Raw genomic sequence first — 16238 nt, forward strand, 5'->3', positions numbered from 1 at the left:
ACACCTCCATACAAAAAAAAAATACCCTGCAGATGCGGTAACGAATAAACAACAGCATTCAGGATGTCTAGATTATATAACTAAAGTCATCCTGGCAATAGCAACATAGAGAGCAAAAGCTAGCTCAGTCTTCCTTACTCTCAAAGAAAGAAAAAAAGAGATGCAAACGAATTATTGAAAAGTAATATGCAAAAGGCAACCATGACTGAATCAACCCACACTTGTGACAAGCATTTACTGACGTGAGTCAGCAGGAAGCAAAGGTAGTCTAGGAACGAGGAGCTCAGGAAGAGCGCAACACAGATCTTTCTTCTTTGGATAGTGACAAGTGATGCGTGTGTCAAACCTCGAACGTTCCAACAGCTTTCCCTTGAAACGAAAACTCCGTAGAGTGAAAGCGCATTGTTACGCAACGATTTGGCCAATTTACTTGGTACTCAAAGTGCACAAAGGGATGGCGAGCGAACAAGGTGATCAATCGAGCAACGCATTACGTGCAAAAGGGTCGAAAGATGTACAGTAGGAAGTCATTGCTTATAATGTTACTCTCCTGATCGTCCCAATGGATTTTGAACGCTGCTCAAAAAGAACTTTATCAGCAGCAATGAAAGCCAGTGAAGGGTGAGTCAACTTCACTAGCGGCAGCGTATACTTACCATGAGCGGACAGCTTATCTGCGGCAGCACATACATACTTGGATAGAGGTTACACGGCGTAGTTCAGAGAACTGTTGGCGGATGGCGAAAATTATAAAGCAACAGTAGACAAGCACGCTTCACAATAAAAGATAACGATCTTTGATACACTGCAGCGTTGGAGTCAAGTGTGTGTTGTATCTATTCCCGCACACCGCACATGCAGTCAAAAGATACTAGCAAAATGGAATCGTGTGTGGACTACGCTTTATACTGTTTATCTTGTTGGGTGAAATGGAACTGGCTGCTGGGAGGATCGTGTCCTATGCCGTAGAATCTGTTAAGTTGCTTACCGTGTCAGACAATCCTATATTGCCATTTTATTGCTCATAGAAAAGCATTTCTTCCGTAAATCTACATGCTCATTCACATTCGTGTCTTTGTTTTCGCTTGACACGGTGCTGTGCACGGACCCCTCACAACCAAGCGGCGACAGCATCGGAGGTACAGCAGCCCATGGTGAGAGACACGTACCACTACCGCCGAAGCACGCTTGTCTACTTGACCATCAAGTATACCACTCCTTTCATTTCCTTTGGTGCTGTATGTTTTGTTATATCATAGTAGGCAACCCACAAGTTGATACGCAACCCGTTATCTGGGTTAATGAGAATTCACGGGGATTTGAAGTCCCGAACGAGAAAAATGTCTATATAAAGCGAGCAATTTCGCCTTTCTTTTTTCTCTTCTCTTCAGTTCGTTTTGGTACGGCTTTGGTCTGTAGTACAGATGCACTGCTCTGTGCCATGATCGGGTCATATGCCTGTGCTGGCTACTGTCCTAATTCTTCTGATGATCGGCAGATTCAGTGGTCCGCCCTGAAGAAAATTTTGCAATGTTACCAGTGGGAATGTGGTCATATACTCCGGCAGCCGATCGTGAACCTTCGGGTGCATGTGATGCCAACGGTATATGTTGGGATAATTGAAACGAACTTTTTTTTTATTATTTATTACACACAAATAAGAAAATGATAAACAAAATAAAAAATATATTTTTCTTTTTCGCAATTTCCGCATAAACGTTTTACCGCTTTTGCCTCGCCTTTTTTTTATGTGCACGACAAGTTCCTTATTTTTTTGCCCACCCACAGCTCTGTGCTAAACAAAGCGGAGAACAATCTGTATCGTAGCCGACAGTAACATGATCACAACGCGCTTTATCACACTTTGACACGCCTTTTCACCTTCTGTGATCGCCTAAGTTGCGAAAATGATTGTAGAATAAAAAATGTTGGGAGGTATGCACACCAGCAACAGCGGCGCTTAAGGCAGGCTGTTCTAAGCTGAGAGAACCGGTTCAATGGTATGTTTCGCTCGCCACGCCCCTTTCACCCCCTTGATTAACCGAAAACATCGTTGGCTTTCACTGAATAATAAACCCACATAGAAACATGTGAGAGAAAAGAACGAGCCCACGTAAGACGGACTCATGTGCTCAGAAGCAAGGCTAAGATCATGCATGCTTGACTCTCGTACGAGCCGACCATCCTTCTTTTTTTTGTATTTTGATTTAGTCCCACATATATCATGCATCACCCACACATACGCCGATGAAGTCACGTTACGTCTGATTGACTTTGCATCGCTGCTGCTCCGGCAGGTGGTTGATAAAACGAGCGAGCCAAAAAACAGTATCAACCTGAAGAAGCAGCCTGTATGGATAATAGTAGCTCTAGGATGACGCGCATACTTTGCTGAAAACAGCCATGCTGCTCCATAATCTGCCCTTGACAGTTTATTTTTAGCTGCCCACATCCAGCATTGCGGGCTTGGAGGATCGGCAATCGCTAATTGCCGTGGGCATATACTCGTATAAGAGAGCGTTCTTTATTTTCGTTACACACGCCACCACAGTTGATGCAACAACGGCCGAGACTTTCTACAATGTCTCACTGGATCCCATGAAGACGCTGGCTACGGCGTTCAGCACATATTTACTCCGACCCAATCTGATACACGCTCAGTCATCCTGGTGATAAGATATCAAACAGCTTGCATAACACTATCCGCTATCATACACCAGTTTTTTTTTTGGATTTGGATTCGCCAATATAACTTGTGGTGACAAGGCATCCATTCTGAGTGCATCATCAGCCACCCTTTCCTTAGTAAATGATCATATAAGGGATTTAAGAGATCACAAATGACACACGTCTATGCATCATGTCGCGTCAGTCCATATCGGGTCATAGCCTTACATAAGCTGATTCATCCGAGTATAATGTTTACGTGCTTTACACAATTCGGTTGGATTGTCTCTATCCTACAGCGCTTTGCTGGTTGCCGTGGTAATTGCTGTGTGTGCTTTTGTTTGATATTTAAGCGAAAAATCTTATGCTGATGATGTATCAGGCAGTGTGATAATGTGTTTTTTACCACAGTGTATTTATATATGTGTTTGCGCTCTGTATTCTCTTTTATAATATAAAAAAAAAACCAGCAGCGAAGGTATGATATTCTACCGAAATGCATGCACACCATAGCCAGTGCTTATTATGTAGTTAACAGGACTTGACGGTATACGTATGCAGGATCCGTTAATTCTCACACCTCTTTAATTTCGCACGATTACCTTCGGATGGTAGTTCAGCTGGTTTCAGAATACAGTGCCGCTGCAAAGTTGCTCAACTCTGTTGATAATCTCTCCATTATGTACAACAAACAGCGCAATACTCTTATTTTAACTGCAAAAAAGGACACTCCTTCTTTTTAGACCAAAAAGAAACAGCTTGACGAACAGCCAAAGACGTCTGCTTACCAGGCCGAAAGGCTCAGCACTATGCTGCGCGAGCTTTACTGTGTGGGTTGCGACTGTTGTTATTGCTTTTTTAAACTCTTAATCGGAGATCGTCGTTGGCACAGGCAGTTAGGATCTGACGAGAGCAGCGCACATATTTGGGCAAGGGATCAGTCAGTGCAGAAATCCAGTAATGCGACAGAAAGTGGCAAGGGCGCAGAAGTGGATGACCGTGCGGTACACCTGATCGAAAGCAAAGTGTATGCCAAGGACATAAGTGGTGAAGCTCGGTAACCGTAGAAGGAGGATGACGTCGAGTGCCTTTGGTTGTGGTTTACAGCCCTTCTACTTTAGCCTTTTACAAACAGACCTGTGTCAGTGTTCGCTGCCTCATTTTGAATGTCGACTTCATTGTTACTAGATCCAATGCTCTCAGCATTGTTCGTGACAAGACGACGATCACATTTGCAACTATATTAGTTCGTTGCGATTATCTTCATTGTGCAATCAGGAACAAGATTGATGCGTCTCGCAGCAAAGCTGAGCATGTTTAATCTTCTTTTGAATGAGGTCTAGAGCTCCCTCCTCGCTTCGCATATGAAGAAGGCATACAACAATCTAAAACACGCACAAACAAGTTCAACGAGCGAGAAGAGAAATAAAACATATGTTTATTTAATACATTATAGTGCTAATTACTAGTAGAGTGTTGATGTCGTTTCAAACAGCTCATATATCGTCCTCCTCAGCCTGCCGTTTCCTCTTAATTTTCTTTCCATGAAGATGACTTTTTCCATATGACACTAATTGAATAACAGTCAAACACTCTTCTATTGCGATTCACGTGAGATATGTATTAGTAGTTGAATTTGTGTGTGTGTGTATCTTTTTATAGTCGCTGTTTAATGGATTTCAATAGGGCAGATGTTTGATAAAGTGAGATGGGTATATGTGTGTGTTTGTATTAAGAGTGATACTACTAAGAGTATGTTGCTGAGAGAATCTTCGACATGCCAGGCAGGTTTCTATGAGATATTTAATAGCCATTAGTATTGGTATTCCATATTAAAAGTAGAAGGCTGCCAAGTGCGCACTTGCTTACCGTCTCAGTTCCCCGTTTTCTTTGACAGCTAGATTTTCAATTTGCATCTCAATCTGTCGCTTAGACATGTCATGTAATAGCCTGTCCTTTGACGATATATTATTAGCTACCTTGTACATATGTTATCTTACTTCTGACTAGTAAATCCCACATACCAATTTGACTTGGCCTCTGAAATCAGTTTTGGCATTGCGTCTGTCTTTCCTTCAATGATCTGCATATAGATATGAAGATACGTTAGCCAAAAACTTACGGCAAATGAGAAAAAAATGCTATAAGATAGGCTGCTTACGCTTGATCGATTGATTTTCATGTTGTGCCGTAGAAGCAATGGATTTCTTCGAAAAGTCGTCGGCTGTGCTAGATGTGTATTTGGTATTTGCAGCATCGTCGGCTTCCACATAAAAAGGATCGTACGGCTTATCTTTAGGAAAATCTGTCACATAGAGCAAAAAGAGAATGTTAACGGTAAGAAGAGAAAGCTAGTTGCCAGCGGAATAATTGCCATGGTGGTGGTTGCTGTTTTGTTATAATATGTATATCCACCTACCAAACAGCATTCGCGTCGCATAACGTTTTAGTGGATCATTTTCTCCTAGATCGCCATCATCGAAAACGGGTCCCACAACAACAGGGCGGATAGCAGTGCGCTACATATATTTTGATTTATGATAAGCATTTACTGATTCAACTGCAACGTCAACACGAGCATATAGGTTATTTCAAAGTTACACTCACTTTTCTAATAGGTCGCATGGCCGGTCTGACTTGACTCGTACGTTCATCATCACTTTCAACACCTTCACCTTCTGATAAGTACCCTTCAGGGACAAGCCAGCCAGCCTAAACAAAAATCCATCATTAGATCTTTCATTGCCTTACATTGACATTTAGATAGATAACTCACATCCTCTGGGTCGGCAACATCTGAAGAAGGATCGTCATCCTCTTCGTCACCGCTTTGGATTTCTTCTCCTTAGCCTTCTGGTTCCCACTCTCCTTCACTATCATGGTCATAAACGACAAGCTGATCGTCTTGGGCAAGTGGTGCTCGACCGTTGATTTTCTTACTCGATTTGGTCCATGTGCCTTGAAAATAAAACGCAAGAGCGAACGGACAAAAAAAAAGATGGGGTTCATTAATTTCCATCAATTCAACTAAATTCTTCTCGTTCTAGTACACGGCTGCTTACCATAATACGCTGGCCGAACATCTTCGGTGAATTGCGAGAACTTCATAGAAACTTGCAATTGATTAAAGTTCTCCATATATCCGGACCAAGCAGAATCGTGCGAAGATCAGTGCTTTGTCGGCGACCTCGTCGTTGAGTGAGTTCAGGCTTGGACTGCTTTAATGCTTGTAGGTATTGCGATCGCAAATCATTCGATACTAACAGTCCCAGGAAGATGTCAGCACACAAACACAACACATCCTTGGTTTTTTTTTCCTCTCACTATAATAGTAGAACCTTGGAAAATTTACCTTCACAGAATCGATAATTGTCAGTTGTGAGTGTCTTGAGGTGATGGTCCAACTCCATATTACGATCCTTATTGGTAGTCGTCCATTGATCCATAACCACATTATCCTTGAAATAGAAGGGTGGGAATATGTTTCGAGTTTCTGTGATTTGGTTCGAGTCTGCCCAACACAATTAAAATTCATGAGTACAGTATCTCATCCTTTCTTGGTATTCATCTTGAAATCATGACCAGACAGCTTACCGCTTTGCCCAGCACAAGTAAGCTTCTCCTCTGGAGCTTTTGTAAATAGAGATGTAAGGCGCAGTTGGGACTACATGAAGAAAGATCAACGTTTAGTGACACTTATTCTGTCACTGCCATAGTAATTATTTTCCTGTTCCTATTCTCTATATTACCTGCTTTTTTTTCCGTTTTTCTTCTTCCCGCTTCCGTCGTTCTTCCTTCTTTTCTTCTTCGCGTTTACGTTTTTCCTCCTTTTCTTCTTCACGTTTGCGTTTTTCCTCCTTCTTTTGTTCCTCGCGTTTGCGTTTTTCTTCCTAATACATAATCAAAATGTCAATACAACGGGGAAACTTTAAAACGCGTGCCTTGATCTTCCTTGTGTATACCTTTTTCCGCCGTTTCTCCTCCTTTTCCAAATTGCTTTCAGCATTGGCGGTCTTGCTTTCATCGTGTGTTTTGCGGTTGTGTTTCGGTAGCAAAATTGCAATTTGTTGCTTCCTTTGGAAGCGTTGAAACAAATAATGACAGAAGTTGAAACCTAGCTCAAAAAATAAGATTTGAATTTAACCGTTTTGACAGATAGCAAAAATTCAAAGTAGCTGCAATATAAGCATATCACAATAAAAATAGGTTTCCTTCCCGTTTTCCTCGTACTGAACTATTACCTGTGCGCGTATGGTCCTTCGCTGATGGATAATTGCTTGGATTTGAGGTGGAAGACAAGTAATATCTTTTACTTCCCACCGCCAAAAGTAAAGATGCTGTATACGAACCTTTAGCTCAGTTCTCACCGAAAAACAGGTAAAAAGAGATCAAAGAAAGAAAACACATACATGAGTTGTATTTGTGGTGGCTCATTTTAGATGGCTCAAAACATCTGGTGATACACCCTATTTTGTACGCGTCGCAATGAACTTTACTGCAGTTTCGATTATCTCTGTAAAGTGGTCGCTGTCTATTATTGATAAGTTAGTCGATCTGACGAGTCTTGTGGCTCTCTTTTATACAGCAATAAATACATACATTGTTCATTTCGTAAAAACGGTGATAATACTTCGTTGATACGATTGAAAAGCTGTCCGCTTGATTCGTTCTGTTTGGTCGTTGCCATAAATGATATTTTTTTTCTAATGCGCAAGATATAGAGCGCTCAGTAGTACGACGAGATATTGATTTGGGAGTTAAGGAACAGATTGTAGTTGCTGATTTGATCGGGCACGATGCAGGCGGAACACCTTGACTCCTACAAGAATTCGACTTGGTTTAGTAAAAAATCAAAAGCATTATGAACCTTTTGATCGCTTCCTTTTTCAAGGCAGTGAGGAATAAGTGAACGTACGTTCTGCAATAGCTTCATAAATCTCAACTCGTAACTTTGGCTCTCCATATGTTACTTTACCGTCTTTAAGTAGCCCAGGATTCTTTTATACTGGAAATTTCAAATAAATGTTAGGAGTTGATTCTTTTCTATTTTCGAATGAAGCATTTAACACTTACAGAGATTGAGGGTGCAACATCCACACGCACTGTTATAAATGATTAAACGACAATGATTAGCAAGGGAATTTGCCTATCTTTAGTTACTCTTTGCTGCAGTGTATGAGGAGTTTCTTACCGGCTTGAAGCTGTTGTGCTGCCATTTGGAATTGTTGATGTCTTGGTGTTTCAGGCGCTGGCATGCTCATCAAAGCAAGAAAAGAGGAGGAGCAGCAGTATGGAGCTGACGCGCGACGCAAACAAGTCGCGACGCAATTTGATGTGAGGAACAAAAATGTGAGTGACAATTGACGAATGCGGATGTTGCTAAGAAAAACCTTTTAAATTTTAGTAGCCTTATAAGCAAAAGATAGAAGAAGTGTTTGTACTTACTGTTTATGACCACTTGTCGAGGAATGCATTTGCAAGGTAAGATCCTTTCAATGGCTTATGAAGGCAGGTCCTAGTTGAACGTGGTCATTCAGTATGTCGATGATGATAAATCGATAATAGCTCACTACTACTATGATGGTTCGAACGACGTACAGTAGTCTAGGTAACCGAATCACTCAAATTTTTTACGTCTGGGTTATATTCAACGGGTATACATACCTTGTATACTTCAATGATTGCTTGTAATACCGTAATGGAACTGGTATAGAGCATCAGCCATACATCACCACTGGCAAGTGCATATTTTGGCGACGCTTGTTTTCGTGATTTTTTTTGTGATTTTTTTTTTGCTTTTCCAGATTTTCGTTGTTTTTCTCTTCGTACTGGCTTAAATAGAATATCAGGCTAATGTAATGATGCATTCAGTACTATTGTATATACATTCAGCAACTCAAGCTTTCTTTCAGAGCGGAAGAAAAGGAATCGAATACTTACACTACCAAGCAAAGGATTGCTCCCAGTCCATGTAGTCGGAGTCGACCAGCATCTGTTGCTCGAGTTGTTGTTGCTGCTGCAGCTGCTGTTGTTCGAGTTGTTGTTGCTGCTGCTGTTGCTGCTGCTGTTGCTGCTTCTCAAGTTGCTGTAGATGCTCCTCAAAGAGGCGTCGTCGATCCGCGTCTTCCAAAAGGTACTCTTGTTCTTCCTGCTGCCGCTGTCGCTCGCGTGCTTCGCACCGGAGAAGCACTTCTTTGTAATAGGCAACTTCGGGGTGAACAGGAACTGGGCGTCGGTAGGCGACTGCCTCGAGCCATTCACGAGTTGGCTCCTCTGGCTCTCGGAAAAATGCACTGAGGTTGGGTAGGGCTGGTGACGATGGTGAGAAGGGTAGTGGTTCTGTTTCTATGCTCGTTTCTGCCGCTGCGGGAATAACACTTGTCACTAGCGCTGTTGCTGCTACTTTTACGATACCAATGACAAATAGCGGCGCTTCTGTTGCTGTTACTTTTACAACGCAGATGATAAACAGTGACACTTCTGTTACTGTTGCTTTTATAATGCCAACGACGAGCAGCGACGCTTCTGTTGCTATTGCTTTTATAACGCCAACGACGAACAGCGACACTTCTGTTACTGTTGCTTTTACGATGCCAACGACAAAAATCACCACCTCTGTTGCTGTCGCTTTTGCTACGCCGATGACAAGTAAGAGTACATTTGCTGCTAGTGCTATTGTTAGGGCAGTGACACTCATCAGCATTACTGCTGCTGCTGCTATTGTTGCGTTAATCAAGCTTGTGACTGCTACGGCTACTGCTGCTGTTGTTGTTGGTGTTAAGCGTTGATTTACCCATCGAGTATAGTATAGAAAAACTAATACTGCAACAGGCATGATTTTCCGCAGCACTTCAACTGACCGGGGCATCGTGTAAGCCACGTCTTGAGAGTATATATCCATGGTGCAAGCAAACCAGAGAGAAAGAAGAAGGATGATAGCGCTAATCACAGAGACGGGATTCAAGACGTGCATGGCGGTTCTGGCTCAAAAAAAAAGTGGGAAAAGATTGAGGGAAAGAGAAGGTATTTTACTGCTGAGGGCAACATCTCTCCTCTTTATCTTTTCGCAAAGAAATGTCATCGACGTCACTCGTCAGATCGCCCCACCTGCAAAGGTTACACGAGCATGGCGAACAATGGATGGGCTTCTTGTAAGCCATCTCTTGACCCGTTGCGATTACCTTCTTCTACTTTGCTTTTACTTTGGAAATGTACAGGTTCTAGGCTACAAGTACATACTGACCTGACTTTTGTACGTCGCTGTCGTGCTGCGTGGCGTTCATAAGAGAAAAAAAATTCTGTTGCGTGCCATTAAGTTATGCGTCAACCCCGTTCTTCTATTCAGAAAATTCTCACGTGATGACGACGACATCCCTCTACTGCTTTTATGCATGGTGGACACTGCGCATCTGTTAAAGGAAACTCCAATTAACGGAGGAGTAGCGAAAGATCACAAAAATCGACTCCGGTGCGGATGAGAGTCTGTGTTCTCGCAAGCACGTTCTAGCCTCTTTGACGGCATTTTTGTAGATGAACGATATGTCTTTGTGTGTCAACGTATTTGAGACGAAAAATTAAGCGTATTCATCCTTGTAATCAAGGAAGAGCTACTTGGTGATTATGTCTCTAACATATGCTACAGAGTATTGCAATTACGGGAAAAAACATACTTGAAGTTATGGATAATCAATAGCAATAGCAACAGTGTCTCGCAAGGGCTGCGGCTATCTACAACTCGTAAGCAAAGCGTTTAACATGTTACTATCAATCGTACAACTCCTCCTGTGCGTATTATACAGTACTGTACTTTGTGTGTCCTTGCTGCTGCAAAAAGGATTAACACGTACATATGTATTTGCTGTATGTGACATAGTCACATTCAATGTGTGGAGCTTGTTAGAACATGTCTCATTCAGTGTTGTTGCTTCGCCTTGTACCGACGATTTTTCATTTCACGTATGTATATCCTTAAGTATTGAGCTGTTTTCCGATAGTTTTGTATGCGTACTGTGGAGTTTATAGCACACAATTGGCCTTCTGGAAAATGGGTGGCAAAGCCTAAAGTGTCTAGCTAGTTTGTTGGAGGGCAAAAATGACTATGAATGATGCTTGGAATGGGCTACTGTTTGTTGCCTGATGCAAAATGTCAGCTACTCCAGACACAGACATACGCAGCGTGAACAAACGGTGGTCGAGGATGATTTTGGGATGACAAAGGAAATGCCAACTGCGCGAAGTATTTGTATATAACGCTTGGCGTTACTCCCAACAGGCCTTCCTTTCTACATCTAATTTTGATATCGCCTAGAAAATGTTACCTCTCTTTCTCTCTCTATCATTTTCTCTCTCCTCTGTCCCTCTGTACTCTTCCATTTTCTCTGCTTTAACTCTACAAATTTAATCGCCAGTTGCAAACTTTTTATATATTGAGCGTCGTATCACACTGTAGTCGTTGCATTTGCCCTTCTAGCGTCATCTTCTCACGTCGAGTTTGAGCTCGTTTTTTTTGGATTGCGACAATTGCCTCTGACAAGTCTTGTGTGTCTCTTGGTATAGCTGGAACGAGAGCGATCAAACATGAAACTCTCCATGAAGCTCATGCTAAAAAGAGAAAAACCGAAAAAATAGCGCGTCCAGTAAATATCAAGCATGAAGATTCTGTGTTCCCCGTGTAGATGAGCCTATTTCCGGTGTGCACTTTTACCATTATCCGTGACCGACCTATTTTGGCCAGTTATCTGCTGTTGGCATACGCTCCGCCAAACGAGCTTTGTTTGGTTTAGTAGCGGCAGACGACTTGTTGGGGGGGTTTTTTTTTCGAATACGCTATGGTAAGTTTTATACCGCCAAGGCTTCAATTGTTTCCAAAAGGCTTTTCAGCAACGTTTTCCACTACGGATCACTAGGGCACGGGAACAAGATACGGTCATGTCCACTAAGGCTTATCCGTTTGTGAGGTTCCTTCGGTAGCAGTTAACGCCCGTCTTCATCAAGACGGACAAAAGAATCAATCTGTTACCCCTGAAGATTCAGCTAACAGTTTTGAACATTTGACTTTCTAAAATCAGGTGCAGAGTAATGCAGTACTTAAGGAATGGCGCTCTAAGTTTTAAAAAATACGTAAGATATCTTGTGGCTTGGTTTGTCAAGAGATGACAGAGGTTTATGTGCATTCCATCATCCATAAGTGAGACCGCCAAATTAATGCTGGCCTAGAGTAGTCAATGTTTTTGTAAATAGGAAAACTGCAATACAGCTGGCGACGGAAGATGCTGTACAAACTTACTTTGATTATAGCAAAAGTACTTTTTAATTTTTCTGAAGAAACTTGTTGATTTATTTTTAGAATCATATTGGCATATGTAGCAACCTTACACGATAAGCCATCAGACGGTGATCCAAAGCTTGAGAATCATCACAACGCACTGTCCCAAGGAATTTGTTGCTTTCGCGGGCCAACTGATTATGTTTTATACCATACGTGGGAGATAAGTGAAAAGTATGACATGAAGACTTCATCAATCGTAACTGTGTAGCAGTAGGATAATGGGAAGAAGTAGTGATATAAAAAGCGTTGCTATACATATGTCGAACTACCTACAGATGAAAACTTATACATATGGCACTCCAAAGGCAGCTCAAATTTCATATGAGCACCCAAAAAGATGGGTACATCCACAAAAATTTAGCATTTGATCAAAAGCCATTAAAACGATAGAATACATTTGTTCTAATTTGCATCCATCAAAGCGATCTCTAAGGAGAAGCACCGCCCATACACATAAAAATTATACATACAAGAGTGTGTCGTCTAATGTGTACCCGTGGAAAGCAATTGGAACTGCCACTCGTTATACAGTTGCAAACAGCGCCTTAGTAGATGTAAGTTAACATATTCTCATGCTTCGTAAAGTATGTTGACTCATTCGATCTTTTGAAGCACCTAATAGTACTGTAGAAAATTTGATTTACTTTAACATGTTAGCAGTCAAGGCCAGCTTTATGGCTCCAATTGCATTGTCATTTGAAGTCTATCATGTGTCGACAGTTATGTATGCACGCATCTGGATCCAAAGAAATCCCCAATCTATATATGCGAAACAATGTACTTACTGTTGTATTACAATGACCGTATTAGATCAAGCATAGAGTCAAGCTTGTTGTCGAATGCTAACGACATACAGCAGTAATTAAATATGGTTCAACCGGGGGAGCGAGTTCATGCATGGAAACAGTCGCTCTTTGCAAACGAGTTGCGGGTCTCCAAATAAAGTACTGTAGAGTCTGATTCTATGACAGCTTTTAAACACACAACTCGAACAACGGGTTCCCAGTTATTCAAAAAGAGTTCCGGGCAGTTGCAAAGAAAACGTTTCTCTAAAAATATTTTCTGACGTGCCCAAAATACTGATACATGCAATGGGTCTCACAAGAATTTTGACATTGTATTACATGGTCAGTGCATAAAATGCTTGTGTCAAACAGTTGCCCAGGTATTGTACATATACGAAACAGAAAGACACAAGCCATTGAAAAGTAGAAGTATTATCAAATGGATACCATCAGTAGAGAATTGAAGGCGCGTGAGATCTGCGTGCATTGCTCGCCCTGCCTAATATGTTTCACCGGTTTCATGCAGGGCATGTCCCCAACAGTGTCGCCGCTTGGTTTTAAACAGGCCATAAGGCGCACAGAAGGTTTATAGGGTTTCAGCAGTACAATCACAGAGGAAAGGAACGGCAGGTGCCAAAAATTACTGGTATTGCGACAAGAAGCTCACATAAGAAGAAGCCATATTCACTAGAAGTAAGGGTGCAGAAGTTGATGACTGTGCTGTACACGTGATCCAAAGTAAAGTGTATGCCAAGGACAGACTGGTGAAGCTCGGTAACGGTAGAAGGGGGATGGTTTACGGCGCTTCTACACACAAACCTGGGCTAGTGTTGTTGGCTGCTTCATTCTGAATCGACTCCATTGATCCCGGATCTCAGCGCTGTTCATGACAAAATCAAAATCAATTTGCCGACGATCTCAGTGCAACGTGCAATCAGGAACAAGATAGACAAGTCTCGCTCGCATATGAAGAAGTCTTTCAACAATATAAAACACGCACAAACAAGCTTAACGCAAAGAGGAAACAAATATTTATTTGATACATTTTATCGATGTCTTAGTTTCGCTGCGCTTAGGCAGCTACAGAACCTCCGAATGCCTCCCCTCTAAGTGTCTAGAACTCGTACATCAAAGACCATAGATCAATCAACCACAAATCCATGATCTAGTATTCATTGAACTAGATTTAGAGGGTACACTTCGTCTCAAGGTCCAATCCAAGTGGTGGGTTGACTACTTTGGAAGAGAGGGAGGACGCTTGAGACACCCTTTATGTTGTTGTTCTTGTTGGTGATGTTGTCGGATTGCTGGGCGCGTCGCTCACAGAACAAAACAGAAAAGAAAAGTCAATGAAACTGAATGAATGTCTCGCTACTGCTAGTGCTGCTGTTAATTTACCTGTTTGCTGCTGTTGTTGCCGTAGACGCGGTTGATAGCGGGTGCTGTCGTCGGTCACTGATGATTTCCACAGCGACGTGTAAGAGGTCTGAAAAGACAATGCTCAAAGATTCAGATTGGAAAATGAGAACACGGAGGGGGAATGGCGACGAGACAAGAATGATGGAGGAAAACTTACCGCTCGTCCATTATCACCGATTGCCGATAGTCGAGTCCTGAGAGTCCAACGCGATCTACAGAGGCACCTGGCTCCTCATTGCGAACCCCGCCATGGCAGACCAGCAGACAAGGCATCCAACCGAAAGTACGCTACCATGTTTCCATGGCAAAAACAGAGAAGGATTTCTCCGTCCTCTGATCTCGCCTGAAGACCGGTTGCGACCAACACCGCTGAACGCCAGACTAAAGAGTCCCAAGCAGGGACCGGTTGTAGGCAGCCAGGGGGACCACGGGAAAAAGGCTGAGACCAGGACCGACAGAGGCAAGACCAGGACCAAGGGAAGAGCCAGAGCGAGGGGAAGACCAGAACCAAGGGAAGAGCCAGAGCGAGGGAAGACCAGAACCAAGGGAAGAGCCAAGAGAAAGACCAGGAGGATCCAAGGGAGTGAAGGGAAAAGAAAAGTGAAGAGAAGCAAAGTGACCTCAACAAGCAGTCCGCACAACCTGCAGGCTATACAAAAAGCATGAAGAAAGCAAGAAGAAACAGAAGAAGTATGTAAAAGGGGGAGGAAAAGAAAGCCACCAATGCCTCGGCCTGGGAGTCCCAGTCTCCCACACATTTGGCTGGGTCAATCAACCACAAACCCAGCCATCATGGTCAAACGAGTGGGAACCATGACGTACGCTACGTTTCGAGAGTCAAGTGCAAGCAATCGGTTGTGGATTGCCTGTGAGTGGGGAAGGGGGAAGGGAAGGACGGAAGGAAGATGGAAGGGTAGACGGAAGGGAAGGAAGGGAGGGAAGGACGGAAGGAAGATGGAAGGGTAGACGGAAGGGAAGGAAGGGAGGGAAGGACGGAAGGGAAGAGGAAAGGGAAGAGGAAAGGGAAGGGGTGGGGGAAGAGGAAAGGGAAGAGGAAAGGGAAGGGGTGGGGGAAGAGGAAAGGGAAGAGGAAAGGGAAGGGGTAGGGGTAGGGGAAAGAATTGACTCTCGAAACACCCAAAAAAGAAAAAAAAAATTGCTGCTGTTGTCGAATGCTGGAGGAGCTGCTTACTGGATACTCGGATGCTGGGAGCCGAACACTGAAGCTGGGAGCTGATTGCCGAGTGTCGATTGCCGAGAGTCGAATGCCGAGAGTCGAATGCCAGAGAGTTGATCGCTGAGAGTCGAATGCCGAGAGTCGAATGCCGAGAGTCGAATGCCGAGAGACGAATGCCAGAGAGTTGATCGCCAGACAGTCGATTGCCAGACAGTCGATTGCCGATAGTCGAGTCCTGAGAGTCGAACGCGATTTACGGTGGCACCTGGCTCCTCATGCGAGCCCCACCATGGCAGACCAGACCAGACCAGCAGACAAGGCATCCAACCGAAAGGACACTACCATATTTCTATGGCGAAAAACCGAAAAGGATTTCTCCGTCCTCTGATCTCGCCTGAAGACCGGTTGTGACCAACACCGTTGAACGCCAGACTAGACAGCCCAAGCAGGGACCGGTTGTAGGCAGCCAGGGGGACCACGGGAAAAAGGCTGAGACCAGGACCGACAGAGGCAAGACCAGGACCAAGGGAAGAGCCAGAGCGAGGGGAAGACCAGAACCAAGGGAAGAGCCAAGAGAAAGACCAGGAGGATCCAAGGGAGTGAAGGGAAAAGAAAAGTGAAGGAAAGAAAGAGTAAAGAGAAAAAGGGAATGGCCTGAAAAATGTGGGCGTATTTACATTTTTTGAACTCAAACCCCTGTCTTAAAAAAACACGTCACCTGACTTGTGATTCGTCATTCAAAAACATGTGAGAAAGCAAAGGGTAGGGAAGAACAAAACATGTGCAGAAGAGACATGGTCAAGCGGTCAGCGGTCAAGCGGTCAAGAAGAAGGCGTGTGTGATTTGCGTGTATTATTGTCCT

General features: G+C 43.2%; 5 protein-coding genes across 5 annotated transcripts; 2 read left to right on the forward strand and 3 right to left on the reverse strand.

Moving 5' to 3' along the window:
* Positions 1-4413: 4413 nt before the first annotated feature.
* Positions 4414-7354, reverse strand: BDB00DRAFT_879746 (uncharacterized protein; the record flags this gene model as incomplete). Its single annotated transcript, XM_053127908.1, has 15 exons — positions 4414-4459; positions 4537-4622; positions 4692-4735; positions 4829-4972; positions 5087-5186; positions 5275-5379; positions 5444-5463; positions 5542-5625; positions 5730-5780; positions 5855-5926; positions 6020-6178; positions 6262-6331; positions 6417-6557; positions 6630-6781; positions 7267-7354. The coding sequence occupies 15 exons, from the start codon at positions 7352-7354 to the stop codon at positions 4414-4416; spliced, it is 1362 nt and encodes a 453-aa protein (XP_052972684.1).
* A 70-nt stretch (positions 7355-7424) lies between these two features.
* On the reverse strand, positions 7425-7922 carry BDB00DRAFT_879747 (uncharacterized protein; the record flags this gene model as incomplete). The annotated part of the gene is made up of 4 exons (XM_053127909.1): positions 7425-7486; positions 7583-7664; positions 7741-7769; positions 7859-7922. The coding sequence occupies 4 exons, from the start codon at positions 7920-7922 to the stop codon at positions 7425-7427; spliced, it is 237 nt and encodes a 78-aa protein (XP_052972685.1).
* Positions 7923-8331: 409 nt separating this feature from the next.
* On the reverse strand, positions 8332-9568 carry BDB00DRAFT_934271 (uncharacterized protein; the record flags this gene model as incomplete). The annotated part of the gene is made up of 2 exons (XM_053129148.1): positions 8332-8517; positions 8608-9568. One exon carries the CDS (start codon positions 9566-9568, stop codon positions 8609-8611), a length of 960 nt encoding a protein of 319 aa, XP_052972686.1. The 3' UTR covers positions 8332-8517; position 8608.
* A 4223-nt stretch (positions 9569-13791) lies between these two features.
* On the forward strand, positions 13792-14519 carry BDB00DRAFT_860688 (uncharacterized protein). Its single transcript, XM_053126011.1, has one exon. The coding sequence runs from the start codon at positions 14140-14142 to the stop codon at positions 14395-14397; it is 258 nt and encodes an 85-aa protein (XP_052972687.1). The 5' UTR covers positions 13792-14139; the 3' UTR covers positions 14398-14519.
* Positions 14405-15931, forward strand: BDB00DRAFT_205919 (uncharacterized protein). The gene is made up of 3 exons (XM_053116455.1): positions 14405-14659; positions 15734-15841; positions 15897-15931. The coding sequence occupies exons 1-2, from the start codon at positions 14449-14451 to the stop codon at positions 15772-15774; spliced, it is 252 nt and encodes an 83-aa protein (XP_052972688.1). The 5' UTR covers positions 14405-14448; the 3' UTR covers positions 15775-15841; positions 15897-15931.
* The last annotated feature ends 307 nt before the right edge of the window (positions 15932-16238 follow it).

The sequence above is a fragment of the Zychaea mexicana genome, assembly GCF_025766255.1.
Source record: "Zychaea mexicana strain RSA 1403 chromosome Unknown BDB00scaffold_189, whole genome shotgun sequence".
Lineage (NCBI taxonomy): Eukaryota > Fungi > Mucoromycota > Mucoromycetes > Mucorales > Lichtheimiaceae > Zychaea > Zychaea mexicana.